At 33.3% G+C, this 20,457-nt stretch overlaps 1 protein-coding gene and 1 non-coding gene across 2 annotated transcripts in view; both read right to left on the reverse strand.

Annotated features, from left to right (window-relative positions):
* The window catches only part of Slc30a9 (solute carrier family 30 member 9), an 85,409-nt gene that overhangs the window by 45,849 nt on the left and 19,103 nt on the right, over positions 1 to 20,457 (reverse strand). The window contains exons 3-7 of the mRNA XM_047566109.1: positions 16,638 to 16,697; positions 14,074 to 14,173; positions 12,168 to 12,260; positions 11,719 to 11,801; positions 3,014 to 3,072 (exon numbers count right to left, since the gene is read on the reverse strand). Of these exons, the coding sequence (XP_047422065.1) occupies positions 3,014 to 3,072; positions 11,719 to 11,801; positions 12,168 to 12,260; positions 14,074 to 14,173; positions 16,638 to 16,697 (395 nt within the window). The remainder of the gene's footprint in view (positions 1 to 3,013; positions 3,073 to 11,718; positions 11,802 to 12,167; positions 12,261 to 14,073; positions 14,174 to 16,637; positions 16,698 to 20,457) is intronic.
* On the reverse strand, positions 7,324 to 7,462 carry LOC124995169 (U11 spliceosomal RNA). The gene has a single exon (XR_007110644.1). It is a non-coding gene; the product is annotated as a U11 spliceosomal RNA (small nuclear RNA).

Here is a 20,457-nt window from a genome sequence, read left to right on the forward strand (position 1 = left end):
AATCTGAAAAAGAAAGAGATCATAGGGAACCAGGATTCACAACACTCTTGAGAAGCACCCTGTAAAAGCTACCTATAAATTCCATGATAAAAGCAGTTGGGTTGGGTGTGGCACATGCCTGTAATCCCAGTGACTTAGAAGGTTTTGGCAGGAGTATTTTAAGTTCAAGGCCAGCTTTGGCAATGTAGCAAGATGCTGTCTCAAAAAAAGAAAGAAAGAAAGAAAGAGAACGAGGAATGTAGCTCAGTGATAAGGTACCCCTGGGATCAATCCCCAGTACCAAAAGAGCAGTTGGAGAACTGTCCCCTTTTAAAGATCAAGATTACTAAATGCTGATAATTATTGATTATCTGATATCTACTTTTTCTGTTCTTGTTTATATTTGAAAAATTTTCCAATTTTAGTTTCCTTTGTATTGAGACAAGTGGGACAGAGTTCAGAGAGGACTAACAGGAAAAACAGCACAAATTACTCAACACATGACTGGTTCATTTCAAGTGATACAATCTACTCATGTGCAGATAAATATTTAAGTTGGAGATAAAGGTACTTCCAGTGTTCTGAAGGACTAACTCAAGAAACTCAAAGAATTGGAATACAAAGTGAAAGCACAAGACAGTAGAACATATCAAGGGAAAATAAGCTGGGGGTGGTGGCCACACACAACTGCAAGCCAAGAGGCTTGGGAGGCTGAGGCAAGTCAGAGAGACCCCATCTCTAAATAAAATATGAAAAAAGGACTGGGGATGTGGTTCAGTGGTTACACATCCCTGAGTTCAATCCTTGGTAAAAACAAACAAACAAATAAATAAATAAAAAGGGGAAAATGTATTAAATGGAAAATATAAAATTAGATTATCAGAGAGTTATCTATTGTTCTGGTAAGAGAATGTTTTGGCAGGACATTGTGACTTCATAAATCTCACTCTCAGAATTACTCGGAGACAAAAAATTGTCTTTTTTGAAAAGATTTCTTTTTAAGAAAAATATTAATTTCTGAAGCATAAATTAAAAACATAAAGAGGTATTTAATTCTAGAGAACAGAACTAACCTTATATGTTTTAGAGAAGGAAAGCAACGACCTTCAGTATGAGTGAACATTCCTAAGAGGAACAGGGGAACCACTGAGGGAAATGTTATACTAGTTTTATCCACCTACCACACTCAAAGGTATAGGGGGTGTAACAGAAAGAAATTCTATTCAAAGCCTGGCATATTCAAAATGCTGAAATGTATTAAATCTTCAAAAGATCTGGTGACACAGAAGTCAAAAGCTATTTAAAAAAAATTTGGTGAGGATGATAGTTCATATGAAACAGATATAAGGCTGGAAGTCACTTCCCAAGAGGCAGGTGTCTCTGGCTTAAATGATTAATTCCTTAACAGAGAGGCAGTGGCAACAGCCCTTGTAGCACAGGAATGACAATGTTGGTTCATAGGCACACAAAGGCTCTACTACTGAAGAAAGTCCACACCCTCATTGAAGCACTGGGGTGCCAGAAAGACAGGGTTCAAAGGGGAAACAGAAATTAAAGAGGTCTTAAATATAATGACTAGAAAAGAAGAACAAATCAAATAAGATTTAACTAGAATTGTCATCATTGCCAAATTGTGAACTTTGAAAAAAGGAAGCAGTGTCTTAAATGCCACAGAAGAGAAGACAATTTACATATGCAGCCTTTTCTCCAAATCTGGCATTAACTTCTTGACAGGAGATCTCTTTTAGCTAAGTTTAAATGGAAAGCCAGCTCTGGGCACAGACTGCTTTGCATCTTGGAGGGGTTAGTAACTTTGGAAAGAGCCATTTCAGTGGAGTGATGGGATGAAAGCCAAATTAGATTGAGTTCAGGAGATGGGAAGAAGTGGGATAAGAAAAACAAACTTCCCATATTTGTCCCAATATTATTTTCTTCTAGTAAGAAGGAAAGCTTGGTATTTTGACACAGGTGTATGTAAGTCAGAAAATTTGGTGATGAAAAAGGTACTCTGCTGGGTGTGATGGCACAAACCTCAGCAACCCAGGAGGCAGAGTCAGGAGAATTCCAAGTTCGAGGTCAGCCTCAGCAATTTGGCAAGACCTTTTCGCAAAATATAAAGGTCTGCAGGTATAGTTCAGGGTAGAATCCCCCTGAATTAAATACCCAGTATTTTTAAAAAATGATATATTTTTATTAATTTTCAGATATTCTTTGATTTATAATGGGGTTAAGTCCTGAAAAACCCACTGCAAGTATAAAATAAGTTGAAAATGCATTTGACATACCTATCTTACAACATCATAGCTTAGTCTAGACTACCTTAAAGTGTTAGCCCACAGTTGAGCAAAATCATCTCACACAAGGCCTACTTTAAAATGAAGTCCTGCATATCTCATATAATTTGCTGAAAAATGTAATGAAAGACTGAAAAAGAAAAACAGAATGGTCACATAGGTATGCTACCACACCGTCATAAAAATAAAAATTCATAAACTGAACCACTTTAAGTCAGATCATCCATACATCTGTTTTTTCAGCATGGTCAATAGCTTAAAAGTGAAGAGTGAGCAATCTTAAAGAAGAATGAAATTATGGCATCTGCAGGTAAATAAATGGAACTAAGAATATCATGCTAAGTGAAATAAGCCAATCTCAAAAAAACGAAAGGCTGAATGTTTTCTCTGATAAGCAGATACTGACCCAAAGTGCGGGGTGGGTAGGGAAGAAAGAAGGAATTCTGGATTATGCAGGAGTAAGGGGAGAGGTGGGGCAGTGGGGATATAAATCTTGCTAATATCTGAGAAAACAAAGTCTCTTTTTTTCTACATCTACATGCTTAGGAAACTTACCTCCAAATTTAATTCATTTTTAAATTTCAAGAAAATAAGTCAGAAATAAACAGTTATTCATGAAATTATAATGTGCTCAAGAAAATCTTAGATTATTACAGACATGCTAAAACTTCATAGTGGACTGATATAAGGATTTTACTATGCAATACACACCTACATTATCATTGGAAAAATATTCTTACCTTGGTGTTTCCTAAGAAATCTCTATATTCTCTTAATATCTTTTGGTTTCTAAACAGCCCTGTAGGAATTAAGAAAATAAATTTCAGTCATACATATTCTTACCAGTTTAGAGTAACACAAACTAGTCTCCTTAAGACTGTGTTAAATATGCTCTTCTAGCTGCTAGAAATAATATCAAGTTATTGTAAGAATAAATTTGAATTTGCAACCTGATTAAAAATTAAACAATGGACTTCAGCAGACAATTCTCCAAGGATGACATACAAATGGCCAACAAAAAGATGAAAAGATATTCAACATCACTAAACATCAGAGAAATACACCGCTCTGGAAAACAATATGAATGTTTCTCAACAACTTAAGAACAGTGACACACACCTGTAATCCCATGACTTGAGAGGCTGAGACAGTCCAGATCACAAGTTTTGAGGCCAGCCTCAGCAATTCAGTGAGGTCCTAAGCAACTTAAAAACAACCTACCTCAAAACTAAAATAAATAAAATAAAAATTAAAAAATAAAATATAAAATATAAAATAAAAAATGAAATGGCTGGGGATGTAGCTCAGCACTAAAGCACCCCGGGGTTCAATCCCCCATACCAATCAGTCAATCAATCAATCAAATTTCCATATAATCCAGCAATCCCACCTCTGGGAATACATATAAAAGAATATTAAGCAGGGCCTTGATGAGCTATAAGCACAACCATGTTCATAACAGCACATTAATTACAACTGCCAAGAGGAGGAGAAACCCAAATGTCCAACAGTATATGAATAGATACTACTCCACTTATGTATCTAAATTAGTTAAATTCATAGAAACAGAAGTAGAATAATGGTTGTTGGGGACTTGGAGGAGGGGAAAAGGAGTAGTAGTTATTTAATAGGTACAGGGTTTCAGATTAAAAAAAAAGCTCTGGTGGTATTTAACGAGAATGTGAATATATTCAATACTTCTGAACTGTACACTAAAAAATGGTTAAGATGGCAAATTTTATGGTTTTTACCTAATAAAAAAAGGCAGTGGTGGACTCTGGAATTGCAACAATATAAAGACATTTTTATAAAAATTTCCTGAATATTACCTAAAAAATATGAATTACCTAAGCCCAAGATAAAAACAAATTCTTCCTTTTTACCTTAATATTTAACAATTCAATAAAAAAGATTTCTATTACTGATTACTCAAAATTTTGTACTTTAAGTATATACTTTAATATAAATACAAGGCTATTTACGGTATCGGTATTTTAATAGTGAAAGACTAGAAAGGACCTATGGAGAAATAACTGAATTAATTATAATACCCCCCCCAAAATAGAGTATTTAAAAGATCTCAAAGCCAGACATGGTGATGCATGCCTATGATGCCAGAAACTTGGGAGGCTGAGACAGGAGGACTCCAAGTTTAAGGCCGCCTTAGCAACTTAGTGAGACCCTGTCTCAAAATTTAATAAAAGTCTGGGTCTGTAGCTTGGTGGAACACCTCTGGGTTCAATCCCCAGTATTAAAACAACAACAACAACACCAACAACAAAACTTTAAAAATGGGCTAAGGATGTAGCTCAATGGTGGAGCACCTGCCTACTATGTACAAGGTCTAGAGTTTAATCTCAGAACACCAAATAAACAAAGAAACAAAAAGATCTCTACACCCTGGGACACACTGCCAAGTAAAAAAAGCAGGAGCAGAAAGTATTTATAATATGCTTCATCTGAGTGTTTGTGTAATATGTATATTTTATTTTTTAAAAGGTCAAAATAATAATTAATAAATTAACATTATAAAAATGGTTACCTATGTAAGAGGGGGAAAGTAAAGTGAATAGGACAGGGATAAAGCTTGATTTCTTGTAATATTTTGCTCTGTAGATCTGACTCTAGAACCATGTAAATGTTTTACACAATTATAAAATAAAAATAAAATACCCTCTGAAAACCAAAAGCAAAATAAAATAAACGAGCATAATTTTGTATCTAATTGATATCATGTAGAGGGAAATTTCAAGTGACTTTAAAACTGACTGCACATTCCTTAGTGGGATATATACTAGAGACAGAAATGCAAAAATCTGAAATCATCCTGAAATATTACTATTATTTTGAAACTGTGTTATTCTCTTTGGGTGTGTGTGTGTGTGTGTGTGTGTGTGTATAGTAGAATAAATACAATATAATTAACAAATATGTTAATAAATTAGGAAACAATATTTTTAGTATACAAAATAAAAGTGAAAGGAAAAAAACCCAGTTTATTCTCTTCCAATTAAATAAACTTCAATTTTATTCTCCTAAAAAGGTGGAAGTGATTCCTTTCAGATGTGGGTGATTCCTAATCTGGGACAGGAATTTTCAAAGATGAGCCTGAAATATATTGTAACTGAAAGTAAGGATGCCACAGTACAAGACAAAGGACTTCACAGGTCAGCTTGAGGTGCTGCTACTGGTGAACAATGGGACAATCCGAACACTGATACTTTCTTTGCCTACTCTGTTTTTCCTTGCATGTCATCTCTCTTTCTTTCTCCTTGATCTCCTTCCACATGTATTGTTTCCCTTCTTGATAATAAACTCCCACATTCTCAAGAAACTTTCCCCTTTTCATTTCATTTTACTTTCATTTGTTCTTTTTAGATATACATGACAGAGTTGGGGCTCAGTGGTAGAGTGCTTGCCTGGCACGTATGAGGCACTGGGTTCAATCCTTAGCACCACATAAAAATAATTATAGATATACATGACAACAGAATGTATTCTGACATATTATACACATATAAAGTATATTCTAATTAGGCTACCATTCTTGCAGTTCTACATGGTGTTGAGTTTCACTGGTTGTGTATTCATATATGGACATAAGAAAGTTATGTCCAATTCATTCTCACCCCGCTTCCTTCCCTTCATTCCCCTTTGTCTAATCCAATAAACTTCTATTCTCCTTCCAACCCTTATTGTATATTAGCATCCACATATCAGAGAAAATATTTGGTCTTTGGTTTTTTTGAACTGGCTTATTTAACTTAGCACTATAATTTCCAATTACATCCATTTCTCAGCAAAAGTCATAAAGTCATTCTTTTTTATGGCTGAATAATATTCCATTGTGTATATACACATTTTCTTTATCCATTCATTCACTGAAGGTCACCTAGGTTGACCGAACAACCTAGTTTAGCTATTGTGAATTGACCTGCTATAAACACTGATGTGGTTACATCACTGTTGTATGCTGGTCTTAAGTCCTTTGGGTATAAACCAAGGAGTGGGAGAGCTGGGTCAAATGGTGGTTCTATTCCAAGTTTTCTGAGGAATCTCTAAACTGCTTTCCAGAGTAGTTCCACCAATCTGCAGTACCACCAGCAAAGTATGAGTGAACCTTTCCCCCACATCCTCGCCAACATTTATTGTTACTTGTATTCTTGATAATTGCCATTCTGACTGGAGTGAGATAGAATCTCAGTGTAGTTTTAATTCGCATTTCTCTAATTGCTAGAAATGTTCCCTTTTCTTCTGGTGTTACTAATCATAATTATTTCATAATTTCCACTTAGAAATTCCATCAAGTCATCTGGGGAAAAAAATGTCATTTTTGAAGCCTCAGTCCTATGCAGAAATGTAAAAGAATGTAGAATCCTCCTAAATATTCTTTGGACCTTCCAACTTTATCCTCTTATTAAGTTACTCCTTTGAAAGCACAAAAACAAGGTGGGCTAGAATTCTTCATTAGAATTCTATTTAAATGAGGTTGGTAATCTTTTTTCTATGAAGTGGTAGAGAGCAAATATTTGTGTTCTGGAGGTCAAGAGGCAATGTAAAGGATATTATAAAGACACTTATAGAAAAAGAGAAAATAAATTTCCACTAATTTTTTGACAAAAATTTAAAAATAATAAAAATATGGGAATACAATTTTTTCTGTAATACAAAGTCTACTAATGAGATGGGATGGACGTGAGATAACATTTTGCTTAACCTGGATTCAAAAAATTAATGTAAGGCTAGGGATATAGCTCAGTTGGCAGAGTGCTTGCCTCGTAACACAAGGCCCTGGGTTCAATCCCCAGCACCACAGAAAAAAAAAGTTAGTGTATGTAGAACTAGATATATAGCTGAGTAGTAAAGCACATGCTCAGCATGCATAAAGCACAGATCCCTGAGCTTGATCTGCAGCACCAAAAAGGAAAAAAAAAAAAAAAAAAAGTTGGTACTCTTTATCAGTTCCTTATCACCCAAATTGGTCACAAATGTTCATGTGTTGGTGATATGAGATTTTACTTATTTCATGAAAAAATACTGATGTCAATCCATAAGCATAAAAATTTTTAAATCAACCATCACCAGCTGCTCACCTACCAAAATATTATGCTTCTAAAATCTCTTGATGTGAATTTTGCATAAAGAACAGAGTTGCCCTATGTGTTCCAATCATAACAGAAGCCCTTTTTACAATATATGGTTTTAAATGAGCATATTCATTGCTTTGAAAGCACTTATAGAATTTTATTAAATTCTTTGATATTTGCATTTTAGCATGTCATTATCCAGCAGTTCAATCACTTCCAATTAAAGAGTAGGTGGAAGCTCTTCAAATGCACAATTCAATGGATTCAGAAATATAGAAATCTCCTTTGCACTTGTAACAAATAAGAACTAAAAAACATTTCTGGAACTATAGGCTGGACTTGGAAATTTTAACCGTTACACATTTCTTTTATTTAGCTTTGAACAGTATAGAAGTCTATAAAGCAGGTTAACATTATATATAATTCAAACGAGTCTGTTGTGAAATGACTTTACTACCAAATAAGTTTCATATTTAAGCACTGTTTTACCTTGTAATTTTAAAATGAATGCACTAAGAAACATCAAGTCTGTAACAAAGTTAATTTTCAAAGCTATTCAGTGACTGGTAACAGTGGTAGATGGGTGGGTTTTCTTTTTTTTTTCTTTTGGGTGGGCTTTCTTATTTAGAAAAATTTTAATCTTGAATATTTAATCCCAAGCTCAAAAACTTGGAAGTTAATCTGACAAACCACTGACTTGCCAAGGGTAGGGGTAAATCAGGATAATGAGCTTCTATTTGTGATGAAAATTTCACAGAACAGTGACAACAACTAAGATCACAAGAGCGAATGAAATTCAGGATGATACTGCTGACCTAATAACAAAAGAAAGATTAAGGTATTTTTTGCAAAGTACCTACTGATAACAAACACTTCCACTGATAAATGTAAATTGGTCCAACTAAGGCTTTTCTTCCTCCACACAGATTTTTATCAACATCAGCTATACACACCTTAGCACATTCTACTTCAGGTTTACAGAATTGATATTTTAACATTTTTTAAAATATTAATGCCTATAGTGCCATCAGACTATTCATAAAAGATAATTCTTTGGTTGCACTGACAGTACTGACTCCTTAAATAACAAAGATAATAACAAAGACTAAGCAGCATCTATAACATCTGTCAACTTATCAGGAGACAAGAAAACCCATTCAAAATCATTTATTTGCCTTGTTCTTTAAATGATTATTTATGTTGCTACCAATGTCAAACAACATTTGATCATATCCCATATTAGTCCAGTATTGAGGTAGGAGTTTAGGGATGTCAAGATGATGGAGATGGAGTACAAGAAAAAAGCTGGCTGGAGTACAAGACCAAATGAGTCATCATGATCCTGTTTAAGATACATCCCATTACCATGACAACTCCCTGCCAGTGAGGGCTTGCCCAAGGCAATTCCTACAACAGGTTCTATATTCTAATTAGTTGAAAAAATGTAACCAAAGGCAACAAACGGGACAAGTGCTTCAACCAGATCTACATGGAGAGGAGATAGAGGCAAAGCGCAGGATTTAAGACAAGACTTGCCCAGAAATTGGGGTCTTGAGCCAGTATCTCTGGCTGGGCCTACTCTGCTCACTCTATGGAACGTTACTTTCACTTGCACAAAATCTATGCTCTATTACATCTGCAGACTTGCTCAATTCTTTGTCCAGGATGCCAAAAACCTGGACCCCAACTAGACACCCCACCAGTATCAGTATTACCTATTAAAAAAATTTCCTAATAGAGGCTGGGTTGTAGCTCAGTGATCGAGTGCTTGCCTAGCACATGTGAGGCATTGGGTTTGATCCACATAAAAAAAATAAAGGCATTGTATCTATCTACAACTAAAAAAATATTTTTAAAAAATTCTAATAACTGAAAAGTATATCAAATTTTCTGGGGCTACCTGATCCCAATATGTTTTTCTTCCACTGAAATTAAGTGTTTTATGTCTGTGCATGTTAGGTGCAGCACTCTTTGGCATAACTATGGATAAAGACAGTCAACAACTGTTTTCTTCTTCTGAGAAGAAAAACCCTTAGATAGTAGGATTTACTTACTCCTCTAATACTTCTCAAAAATGCCAAACCAATGACTTAAAGAACTTGGATTTTGCAAGGAAATCTATATTTATTCAATATGTAAATAAATAAATATTACATATTCCAGGCCACATGTATCCCACATATCCTTTATTCCTCCCAACTGAACTGGCTAAAAAGATACAAAAATGTTTTCAATTTTGTCAAGAAAAGAAATCAGCTGGAGAAGGTCATTCACTTTCTTTATCAGAATTAAAGCTATATATGAGAACATCTTGGAACTTCAACCAAGAGCCAATTGAGGATTATTAAGACTGACAGGTTACCACAGTCAGTGGGTAACCTTTCTAAAACAGTTCAATCACTGCCATCACACAAAGTGACTAAAACACCCTAACCTTTAGTTATACACTGAAATATTTACAGATGAAATGATAGTTTCTGGAACTACCTTCAAAGTAATCCAGCAAGATGAGGGTTAATAAAGGAGAAACCAAGTTGGCCATGAATTGAAAACTGTAAAGCTAGGTTATTAATATTTGGAGGGTCACTATATTTTCCTTTGTATATATAGCTCAGTGATAGAGTGCTGAATATATTTGAAATTTCCCCACTAAAAAGGAGAAGGCAAAAAAAAATTTGACGTCAGAATGCTTCATATTTAGAACATTTATAATTGTGTTAAAAGCCTCCAAAGCTCACTAAAAAGATTTTTAAAAGACACAATCTAATAGATAAGTGAACAGAAGATATAAACAGAAGAATTAGGAAAAACCAATGAACATTTTAGAAGATAATCAATCTCAATAGTAATCAGAGAAATTCAAAATTAAAAAAGTGCCATCTACTATGAATGGAATACACAAAAAGTTAAAACACTGTTAGTATGTAGCATGGCACACTCATACTCTGTCAGTGTAAATGTAAACTGAAGAATAATTCTTCAGGATCAATCAAATTTTAAAATTTCCATGCCATTTGACCCTAAAAATCTATTACAAATAGTCCTACATAAATATTCACAACAGTCTCATGTGTAAGAAAGTAGAAGGGGAGACAGATGGGTTATGGATATAGCTCAAGTGGCAGCACACTTTGCCTAGCATGTGTGAGACCCTGGGTTCAATTCCCAGCATCATAAACAACAACAACAACAAAAAAAAAAAAAAAAAAGGGAAAAGTCAAATGACATAATGACATTTAATGATTCACCATCTTTTTTTTTTTTTTTTTTTTGTTAGTACCAAGGATTGAACCTAGGGGTGCTTAACCACTGAGACACGTTACCAGCATCCCCCAACCCTTTTTTTTAAAATTTTGAGACAGGGTCTCGCTAAGTTGCTTTGTGTCCTGCTAATTTGTTGAGGATGACTTTGAATTTGTAATCTCCCTGCCTCAGGCTCCCAAGTCACTGTGATTACATACATGCACCACCAAACCCTGTCACCAATGCATTCTTTATAAAGTTAAAAAAAAACCCTGCAGAACATGAATACCACTAAGTGTTTTAAAGAGAATAATACAGATTTCTAAATATAGACATGGAAAAAGTTATTAATTATATTCAAATCTAAATGTCCATAAAGAGTAAAATGCACAAGCATATGTATAAATTTTTAAATGCACAAGCATATACAGAAATTTTAAAATGCAATGGAAATATTCTGAAAGGATATACATCAAACTGTAAACAATAATTACCTCTAAGAAGGAAAATAAAAGAATATGATAGAAAATGAAAGGAGATACTTTGTTCTTTTTGTTTCTGTATTGTTTTTCATCATAATTATGTCACTTTTGTAATTAACACATATTTGCATAAATCAATCGTCTAAAACATACTTTATCCTAAATCTAAACTCTAAGGTTACTTTGACACTAACCTCCTACATTGTTAAATAACCTGAGAGTCTATCTACATCTATATCTCAAGCACCAAGAAGAGCTTCTTGCAGTGGGAATTTCATAAATATCTGCTAAATGAATTAATTAATGGTAGTTGAATTAATAAACCCTTTTGTAAGAAAGCAGGCATCTTCTATTCTCTCATTTATATAATAAGTATAATTTTTAAATCAGATAAGTTTTAATTGACATTTAACTTATAAAAATCACAAACAGTGGCTTCTCTTCCTCTCATCATCTTTAAAAAGCTATCAAGGAAAAAACAAAAAATAGATCCTTTTTTTAATAAATTAAAACCCAAAATGCAAACTGGTGTTTTCCAGAACCAACAAAGCCAAACACGCATAGTTATTACAAACACATTCTTACCAACAAATTACTTTTTAATTAACTTAGCTTTAAGTTGAATATACTTACTTTCTCTATATTCAATTTCTGCTTCCTTACGCAGTTTCTTCTCTCTGGCAAGAGCTTCAGGGCTTCCCCAAACTTCCAAAGATCTGTACACAGACACATGGTCAACACTGATGAACTATTTTAATGACTTTATGTAATTATATTCAAATCTAAATAAACTATAACTATATGAGAATCTTACAACAATACATAAAGTCTTTTTGGAAAAATACACACTAAAGGAACTTTTCTAAATTAAATCTAAACAATAAGCATAACTAAACTCAACAGCAAATTTTCTTATAAATTCTGTCATATATTTACATAACTAGTATATACTAGTACAAATTTTGCAAATAAAATTGTATTTTAAAATATGTCATTTAAAAAATTCTGAATCTATCTGAAATGTGTTTTTATTAATCCCAAATATGGCTTGCATTTTTATTCTAAAAGACATACTATCTTACTTTGCCTCCACATCTGATCTCAAGTATACAGTAAAGGATTCAGTATCTTCATGGGGACTTCGTCGTCTGATTTTCCGGAGCTGTTCTAGATCACTGGAGAAAGAAACATGTTGAAATTATTTAAAGTGCATATAGTTTATAAATTAAAAGGATTACTATGCTTTCTCTCACATGAGGAAACGAGTAAAATAAAGGGGGAGGAAAGAACAAGATTACATAAAGAATCAATCAAATACAAACTAATAGACAAGTGAAAGGAAGTCTAATAGAGAAGCAGGGAAGGCAGGAGGGAAAACGGGGCGTGGGGTGGGGGGTGGAGCATGAACTGAAATTGATTTCCATGCATGCATGAGTTTGTCTGGATGAACCCAATTACTATGTATAATCATATATAATTTAAATAAATAAATAAAGGGAGGGAAAAAAGGATTACTAAGGGCAGATAAAAGCAACTATATTTCTCTTCATCTTAAAAGAATATACTATATAGCTTTTAAAGAAGGGTCTAAAGGTGGAATTCCCATTTTTAAAAAAATGGTCTTTAGACAGTGAAAAGAAAAAGAATTATTCTTGACGATTAATATAGACATCAGAGCATAATATATAGAAATTCATTTCCCTTATAGATACTTGTATTTTTTATTTTATGGGCACACCACTGCTAATTTTTAATGTATGAAAAAAAGTCAAAAGTAAAAAGTATATGGATTAGAGTATCATCCTTCTATTTAAGAATTTCAATAAAAAATTTACAAGTCATATATGTTTGTATCTAAATACTATATAGTAATATTCATTCAAAGGTATCAAGATATTTAATTATTTTACTTTCTCTTAAACTCTGAAAGGTTTATATGTTCATCAAGTCACTGTTAAATAATTATTTTATATTTAATCATTGGTCTTCCTAAGGAAATTGTGTAATAGCTATGGAAAGACCTACAAATAAAAATTGGTGTCTAGGGAATGTCATTAAGTTCTAGAAATTAAATCTATATTTAAAACAAATGAACAGCCACAACACGTTAGTAAAAACGTTTGGGCCAGACATCCAAAAGATATGCATTCTAATTCACTCTCTACTAGTACATACTAGTACAAATTTTGCAAATATAAATAAGTTTAGTCTAGAATGTGGTGATAGCAATACCTGATTCACAAAATCCACAAAATTTTTGTGAGAACCAAATGAAGTATTCTATGTGAAACAATATAGTTTTACATCAATGTTATAATCAGTTATTTTAATGGTTATGAGAGTTATAAAATATATTATAGGAATATTTATTTCTTGATACTATACCATAGGGAATGTGATTATGAGGGACAAGGTATCCTTTTTCTCCAATTGGTCCACAAAGGAGGGAGAAATTTTGAAATCTGTGACAAATACAATTTCAATAACCCTAACAAAATAACTCCTAAGATTCTTTGGTGATACAGAGGTCCTGAAGAACTTGCCTTTGTGAATAACTGAAATTATTCATGCTAGGGCAGAATTCAGTTTAGTAAATTAATAATTTGTTTTTGTTTTTGTTTTCTAGTAGTAGGGAATGAGCCCAGTGGTGCCTAATCACTGAGCCACATCCCAGCCCTTTTTATTTTTTATTTTGAGAAAGGGTCTCACTAAGTTGCTTAGGGCCTCCTCACTAAGTTGCTGAGGCTGGCTTTGAACTTGAAATCCTCCTGCCTCTTGCTTTCTGAGTCGCTGGGACTACAGGTGTGTGCCACCATGCCTGGCACTAATAATTTTAACGTTTTTGAAACAAAAATATTTCTTCAATTTAGGAAGGAACCAAAGGGAAATTTTCCACATATGGATAGCAGCAGGTAACACATTCTAAGAAATACATGGCTATATTGTTTAGATAGGGCACAATATTACATTTTAAAAAAATTATTATACCTGGGTTTAAGGCAGAACTCATTCATTGCTCTGACTCCAGTGATGAAATTATTCTGAGTGTATTTTGATCCATATTCCCTTTTCTTAAGGACTGCTTTGACTAAATCACAAACACAGAAAAAATATGTAAGTATGCACAATGAAAGTCATATTTGAAGAATACATGTGGCTTCACCAATGAATTTCATAGGAAGTTATCTTTTCCCTGATACACCAAATGGCATCAGAAAAAAAAAATTTTATCCAAGTATAGAATAGGATAGAATTGCATCTGTAGCCATCTAGCTTTTATCTCCATAGTTCATCTGTAATTTATGTTCAAATGCCCACCTTTTGTCTAATGGATAGCTTGAATCCATACAACTGAAACTGTCTAAAACATAAAAACAATTTAAGTTATTTAGGGTCTAACTGAAAATGAAGTTTCAATTGAAAAAATTACAGGCTAGTTCAGGGCTTTTTCAAACTGTGGGGCAACACCAGCATTTTATAAAGTAAAAACAGAGGGTTGGGATTGTGGCTCAGTGGTTAGAGCACTGCCTAGAACGTGTGAGGCACTGGGTTTGATCCTCAGCAACATATTAAAAAAAAAAAAAAAAAAAAAAAAAGGTATTCTGTTAATCTACAACTTAAAAAAAGAGAAAGTACTTCTCAAAGTCTTCAAAAAAATAAAAATGAAGTCAAAACAGTAAGTAATCTAAGAATATTTAGTATAATTAAGTACTTTTGTGAAGTTTGATTCAGTTATGTATAAAAATCTGTCTTCTAGGTTATTAAGTAGTAATTCTTGTGACTTGCAGTCAAAAAAGTTTAAAACCACTGGACTATTTCACATACTATAAACTTTGAAACTGAAGTAAACTAAGGAACAATTTTATCAATTAAAACTTATGGTAAATTTCCTACTGTCAAGTATTAAAAGTGCCATAAAAAGTAAAAAATGGCCAGAGACACTGACAACAAGAAACCAATCTGGCAATTCATTATGTATAGTCAGTGAGTTAAAAATTACATTCTTCTAAGTTAGTAAGTTCTTAGAAAGCAAGACTTTAAGACATATGGCAAAGATAAACAACTTAAGCAAAAATCTAAGGAACAAAAATAATACAACAAAAACCCTTCATGAGTTCCACTTCAAATTATCACCCATTCACTGCATACTCTATGCTCTTACCTAGTGATTCCTAGTTTTCTGTTCTACTTCCAAATTAAAAGAACAAAACTAAACCTAAAATTATCTATTGCTTCAGTGATAATACGTTAACTACTAAAATTAAATGTACAAATAGTACTTAATAAGAATATTTTTAAAATAAAGTTCAACAAAAAAAACAAAGCCTTACCTGAAGAAAGCCTCTAAGGAAGTTTAGACTTCTTTTTTGCCTAAGTTTCAGGTATCTAAGCTGCCTTGCTCTAATAACCCTAAAACTCAAATTACATCTCAATTTAAAAAGATTAGTTCCTTTGTTTCAAAAAAAAAAAAAAAAAAAAAAAGTTTTTAGAATTTCTTCAAAACAGCTAGAAATTCCCATTGGTTATCATGACCCAAATTACTGCTAATAAGAATCTTTATTTAAAAAAAATTTTAAATGATAACTTTATTGTGATATAATTCACATATAAGAATCTTGATACCATACCACCATGGAGGACGTTTGACTATGAAGGGGGAAAGGGACACATCATCCCATCGGGATACTGCTATTCTGACAATGATTATTATTATTTTTTTTTTTGCAGTGCTAGGGATTGAACCCAGGGCCTTGTGTTTGCAAGGCAAGCACTCTACCAACTGAGCTACCTCCCCAGCCTGATTATTCTTAATTGTAACCATTTGCTATGTATAACCATCTTCCAAGTTACTCTAAAAAAGAGGTCTCATTTTTATTTTATTTATTTTTCTGATATTGGGGATTAAACCCAGGCACATTTTACCACTGATCTACATGACCAGCAAGAGGTCTCATTTTTTATCACCATCTTATCAGAGGGAAAACAAAGGCTCAAATAAGTCAAATAAACTGCCCAAAGTCAAATAACTAATAAGCTCGAGAGTTACAAACTGAACCCAGTTTTGTCTGACACCAAAGCCACAGTGTTCCTAATCACAAAGAGATACCTCCATAAAATAGCTGCTTTGGAGATGGGAACCAACAGTCTGTTTCATATAACAGAGCTGCAAACAGAAATTCCTCAGAACTCAATTATTCCTAGAAAAGACAGACAAGAATGGCCAAACTCTACCAGGATTTGAAAACGATGTAATTGAAGGTGTTGGCCTCTTAAGAGTTCTTTAATCACACTACTTTTCTAAAATATGATAAAGCAATCCATGATTTTTCTTCTTAATTTTTTAAAAATATTTGTGACACAACATGCAAAATAAACTTCAGTAGAAAATTAGCTTATAAATAGAACAAATTCTTGTGGTCAATCTACTTAAATAAAAGCAAAATAGAACCATTACCCTTGGAATAATATAACCATAAAAAGCTCCATATAAGCTAATGTTATGTATTTAATTCAAATTATCAATAAAGTAAAAATATAGAAAATATATTTACCTCTTACTTGAAGAGGTTCTTGCTTAAGTGGGGCTTTCAGTTCTGCACCAATATTTTCTGCTGTAAAGTTTATTAAGCAAATTTACATTAAAGGCTTTCATTCACAAACCTATAAACATAATTAATATTAGCCCAAACAATCTAGCAAACACAAAAAGACAGAATATCTTAGACTGTGTTGAATTTATTCTAAGACTGTAAGAGCAAACGTTTAAAAATTTATTCCCCTCATTCACAGATAAAATAAGAAAAACTATAAAATCATTTCACAAGCTAAAGAAAAAGCATTTAATAAAATTCAATATCATACAAATGTCAAACCCTTCTAGAAAATTAGGACAAAAAGAATTTTTTTCAAGATAAAAATAAACCTATAATATTGTATTCATGGTGAAAGTTCAGATGCATTCCTATAAAATGAGAAACAAAACAAGGATGCACAGTCTTTCCTCTTAAAACAGTTGGAGAGACACTATTCAATATAGAAAGGATGACTATAAAGTGTTATTGAGACAACTGTTTAATCCTCCATCATTCACACAAAAAATTGAAATAAAAAGAAATTGGAATCCCACCATAAACAAACGGAAATTCCAGGTAAATTAATTACTTAAATATTAGTGCATTTACAGCTACATGGTGATAAAATATTATTTTTGGAATAAAGGAAGATTATCCAAAAATGGATATGTACTGCTAACTTAAAATTCAGAAATCTATTCATCAAAGAATTCCATGAAAAATAAGAAAAAAAGAAAGAAAAATCTCAAACTGGGAGAAGATATTTCTAACAAATAAAAATGACAAAGAATTAGAATAAAGAGTGCTTAAAGAACTTATCCAGATCACAAAGAAAAAGATAGCATGTTAGGGGAAAAAATGAGAATAAAATTGCATAAAAAAGGAAATACAAGTAAATAGTAAATTTATGAAAGCTGAAGCTGAGTGCTTCATTATTAACAGAATCCATGAAACCACAGAATGACATTTTACAATCACAGATGAGGAAAAGTAAAAACATGAGATGAGATATTCCCACCAAAAGCTCCTGTTAATGCAAGAGGTGAAATAATTACATTAAGAGATATAATCTAACCAAAAGAATAATCCATCTGATGAACTAGTAATTTGAAAGGACTACTGTACTGGGTGGTAACTAGGCAGATGGGGCATGGTTAAAAAAAGTACCTGTCTGGGGATATGTCCTTGGGGATTACAACCTATCCTCCAGGATCCTCCCTACCTCTCTCTGCTTCCTGGTTGCCATGAGCTGACAGTTTTCCTCCACCAAACCCTTTCTTCTTGATGTTCTGCCTCAGCTTGGACCCAGAACAATGGATGAACTGAACCTCTGAAAACATTAGCCCAAAATAAATTTTTCCTCCTCTAAGTTGTTCTGGTGAGCTATTCTAGTCACAAAGCAATGAAAACCTAAGGAACACAATGACACTACCTAATGTTGGCAAAAGGAGGAGGAAAGAGAAACCCATACACTGCTGGTAGATTTACAGGCACAATTACCTTGGTTAAAAAAGTTAGTATTATCTAATATGGTTTAACATAAGCATTAATTATAACATAGTAGTTCTCCTAGATCAGTATATCTGGCTTCAAGAAACCCTTGCACAAGGGCACAAAAGAGGTATGTGAATGTTCAGAGCAGTACTCTGTTCTGTGACAAACTAGAAATGTCCAAATGCTTATAAATAAGAGAATACATAAATCATGTTATATTCATATACCACTTTATATAGCAATGAAAAATAATAAACATAATTATGCTTATCTTTCTTCAGGCCCTTACTGCATGCCAAACGCCAAACACTATCTAAGCACTTTACACGTACCATCTCATTTAATTCACACAATGGAACTGAACAGTGCAAGTTATAACCATCTCCATGAAAATCAATGAACCAGATACATACACCAATAGTTAGGATAAATCTTAGCAACAAAATTTAATGAAAAAATAAATCAAAAAATTACATACAATAAATTATCACAACTAAGTAAAAAAACACAAAACTAAACAGTTTGACATGTACACAAATGTGCAAAGCTATATTCCCCCTTTTTTTTTATATCAAGGGACTAAAACACAAAAATTAGGATAATGACAGAAATACAGAGGGCAAACAGAGATGTGAGAAGAATGTGATCAATGGTGCACGCCTCTAATCCTGGCGGCCCAGGAGACTAAGGCAGGAGGATTGTGAGTTCAAAGCCAGCCTCAGCAACTTAGCAAGGCCCTAAGCAACTCAGCTAGACTCTGTCTCTAAATAAGATATAAAACAGGGCCAGAGATGTGGCTCAGGTTAAGTGTCCCTGGGTTCAATCTCGGTACCAAAAAAAAAAAAAAAAAACGGAAAAGTTGTTAGATTGAGTGGTAAATTGTAAGATACTGATTTTATTTTCTGATAGTGTACTTGTATAAAATATTTTATTTAAAGATTTCCCCTTATTAAAATTTATAATCTCAGGACTGGGAATATAGATCAATAGTAAAGCACTTGCCTAGCATGTCCAAGGCCCGGGTTTGATTCCCAGTACTTTAAAGTAAAATAAAATGGCTAAAATTATATCCTCATTCAACAATTTTAAAAAGTTTCAGAGTTTAATCACAGATAACATTTACTAAGCATTTAGCATGTGCTTTATGTGTATTTCAATTAACTAGCAGAAAATCACTGACATGTCATAAAACAAGAGGTAAGTCTTGTGAAGAAATGGAAGCACCGAGAGGTCATAACTTCCCCCAAAGTCAAACAGTTGGTACTTTAAACACAAGACACAGACAGGATTGAAAACCAAGGCACTTTGATTAGTCCATGCTCTTAACCACTTTCCTGTATTTATGTTTAAAATATTTAAGCTGGCATAGTGGTGCATGACTATAATACTAGATATGTGGGAGACTGAAGCAGGATTTTAAGTTGGAGTCCAGCCTGGGCAACCTACCAAGCCTCTGTCTCAAAAATAAAAAAATAAAAGAGAGTTAAGGATTCAGGTCAGTGGTAGCCACCTACATAGAATGTGTGAGGCCCTGGGTTTGTTCCCCAGCACTAAATAAATAAATAGATTTATGAGTAGGTATTTGTTTATTTTTCTCATGGAAAAAAAAGAAAAGGATAGAACTGAATAATGTTAATAGAAACATGAAGATCACTGGAACCCCTTAGTATGAGTAGTTCCCTTGGAAGAGTGTGAATGGAAATAATAGTATCTGGACTTTCAGCAGGAGGAGGAGAGGAATCAAGAAAAGGCTGATTGTACTTGATGTAAAGGTGGGAATGATAAGAGTATACAAGGAGAAATGTTGGTGTATGTAATACATTAAGAGGATAATCACATGAACAAAGTCCTTGAGCAGAGGAGATAGCAGGGGATCCAGAATATAAGGGAAGTCTCTGAAAATATACAATGGATAAAGAAACTGTGATATATATACACAATGGAATATTACTCAGCCATAAAAAATAAAATTTATGGCATTTGCTGGTAAATGGATGGAGTTGGAGAATATCATGCTAAGTGAAATAAGCCAAGTCTAAATAACCAAAGGCTGAATGTTTTCTCCGATAAGTAGATGATGATACATAATGGGAGTGTCGGGGGTGAGAGGGACAAAAGAATGGAGGAACTCTGGATGGTGTAGAGGAAAATTGGGCTGGAGAAGGTGGGGGAAGGAAAGATAGTAGACTGAGACAGAATTTACCCTATATATGATTACATGAATGGTGTGAATCTACATTGTGTACACCATAGAAATGAAAAGGTGAACCCCATTTGTGTACAATGAATCAAAATGCAGTCTGTA

Source organism: Sciurus carolinensis, chromosome 10 (genome assembly GCF_902686445.1).
Source record: "Sciurus carolinensis chromosome 10, mSciCar1.2, whole genome shotgun sequence".
Lineage (NCBI taxonomy): Eukaryota > Metazoa > Chordata > Mammalia > Rodentia > Sciuridae > Sciurus > Sciurus carolinensis.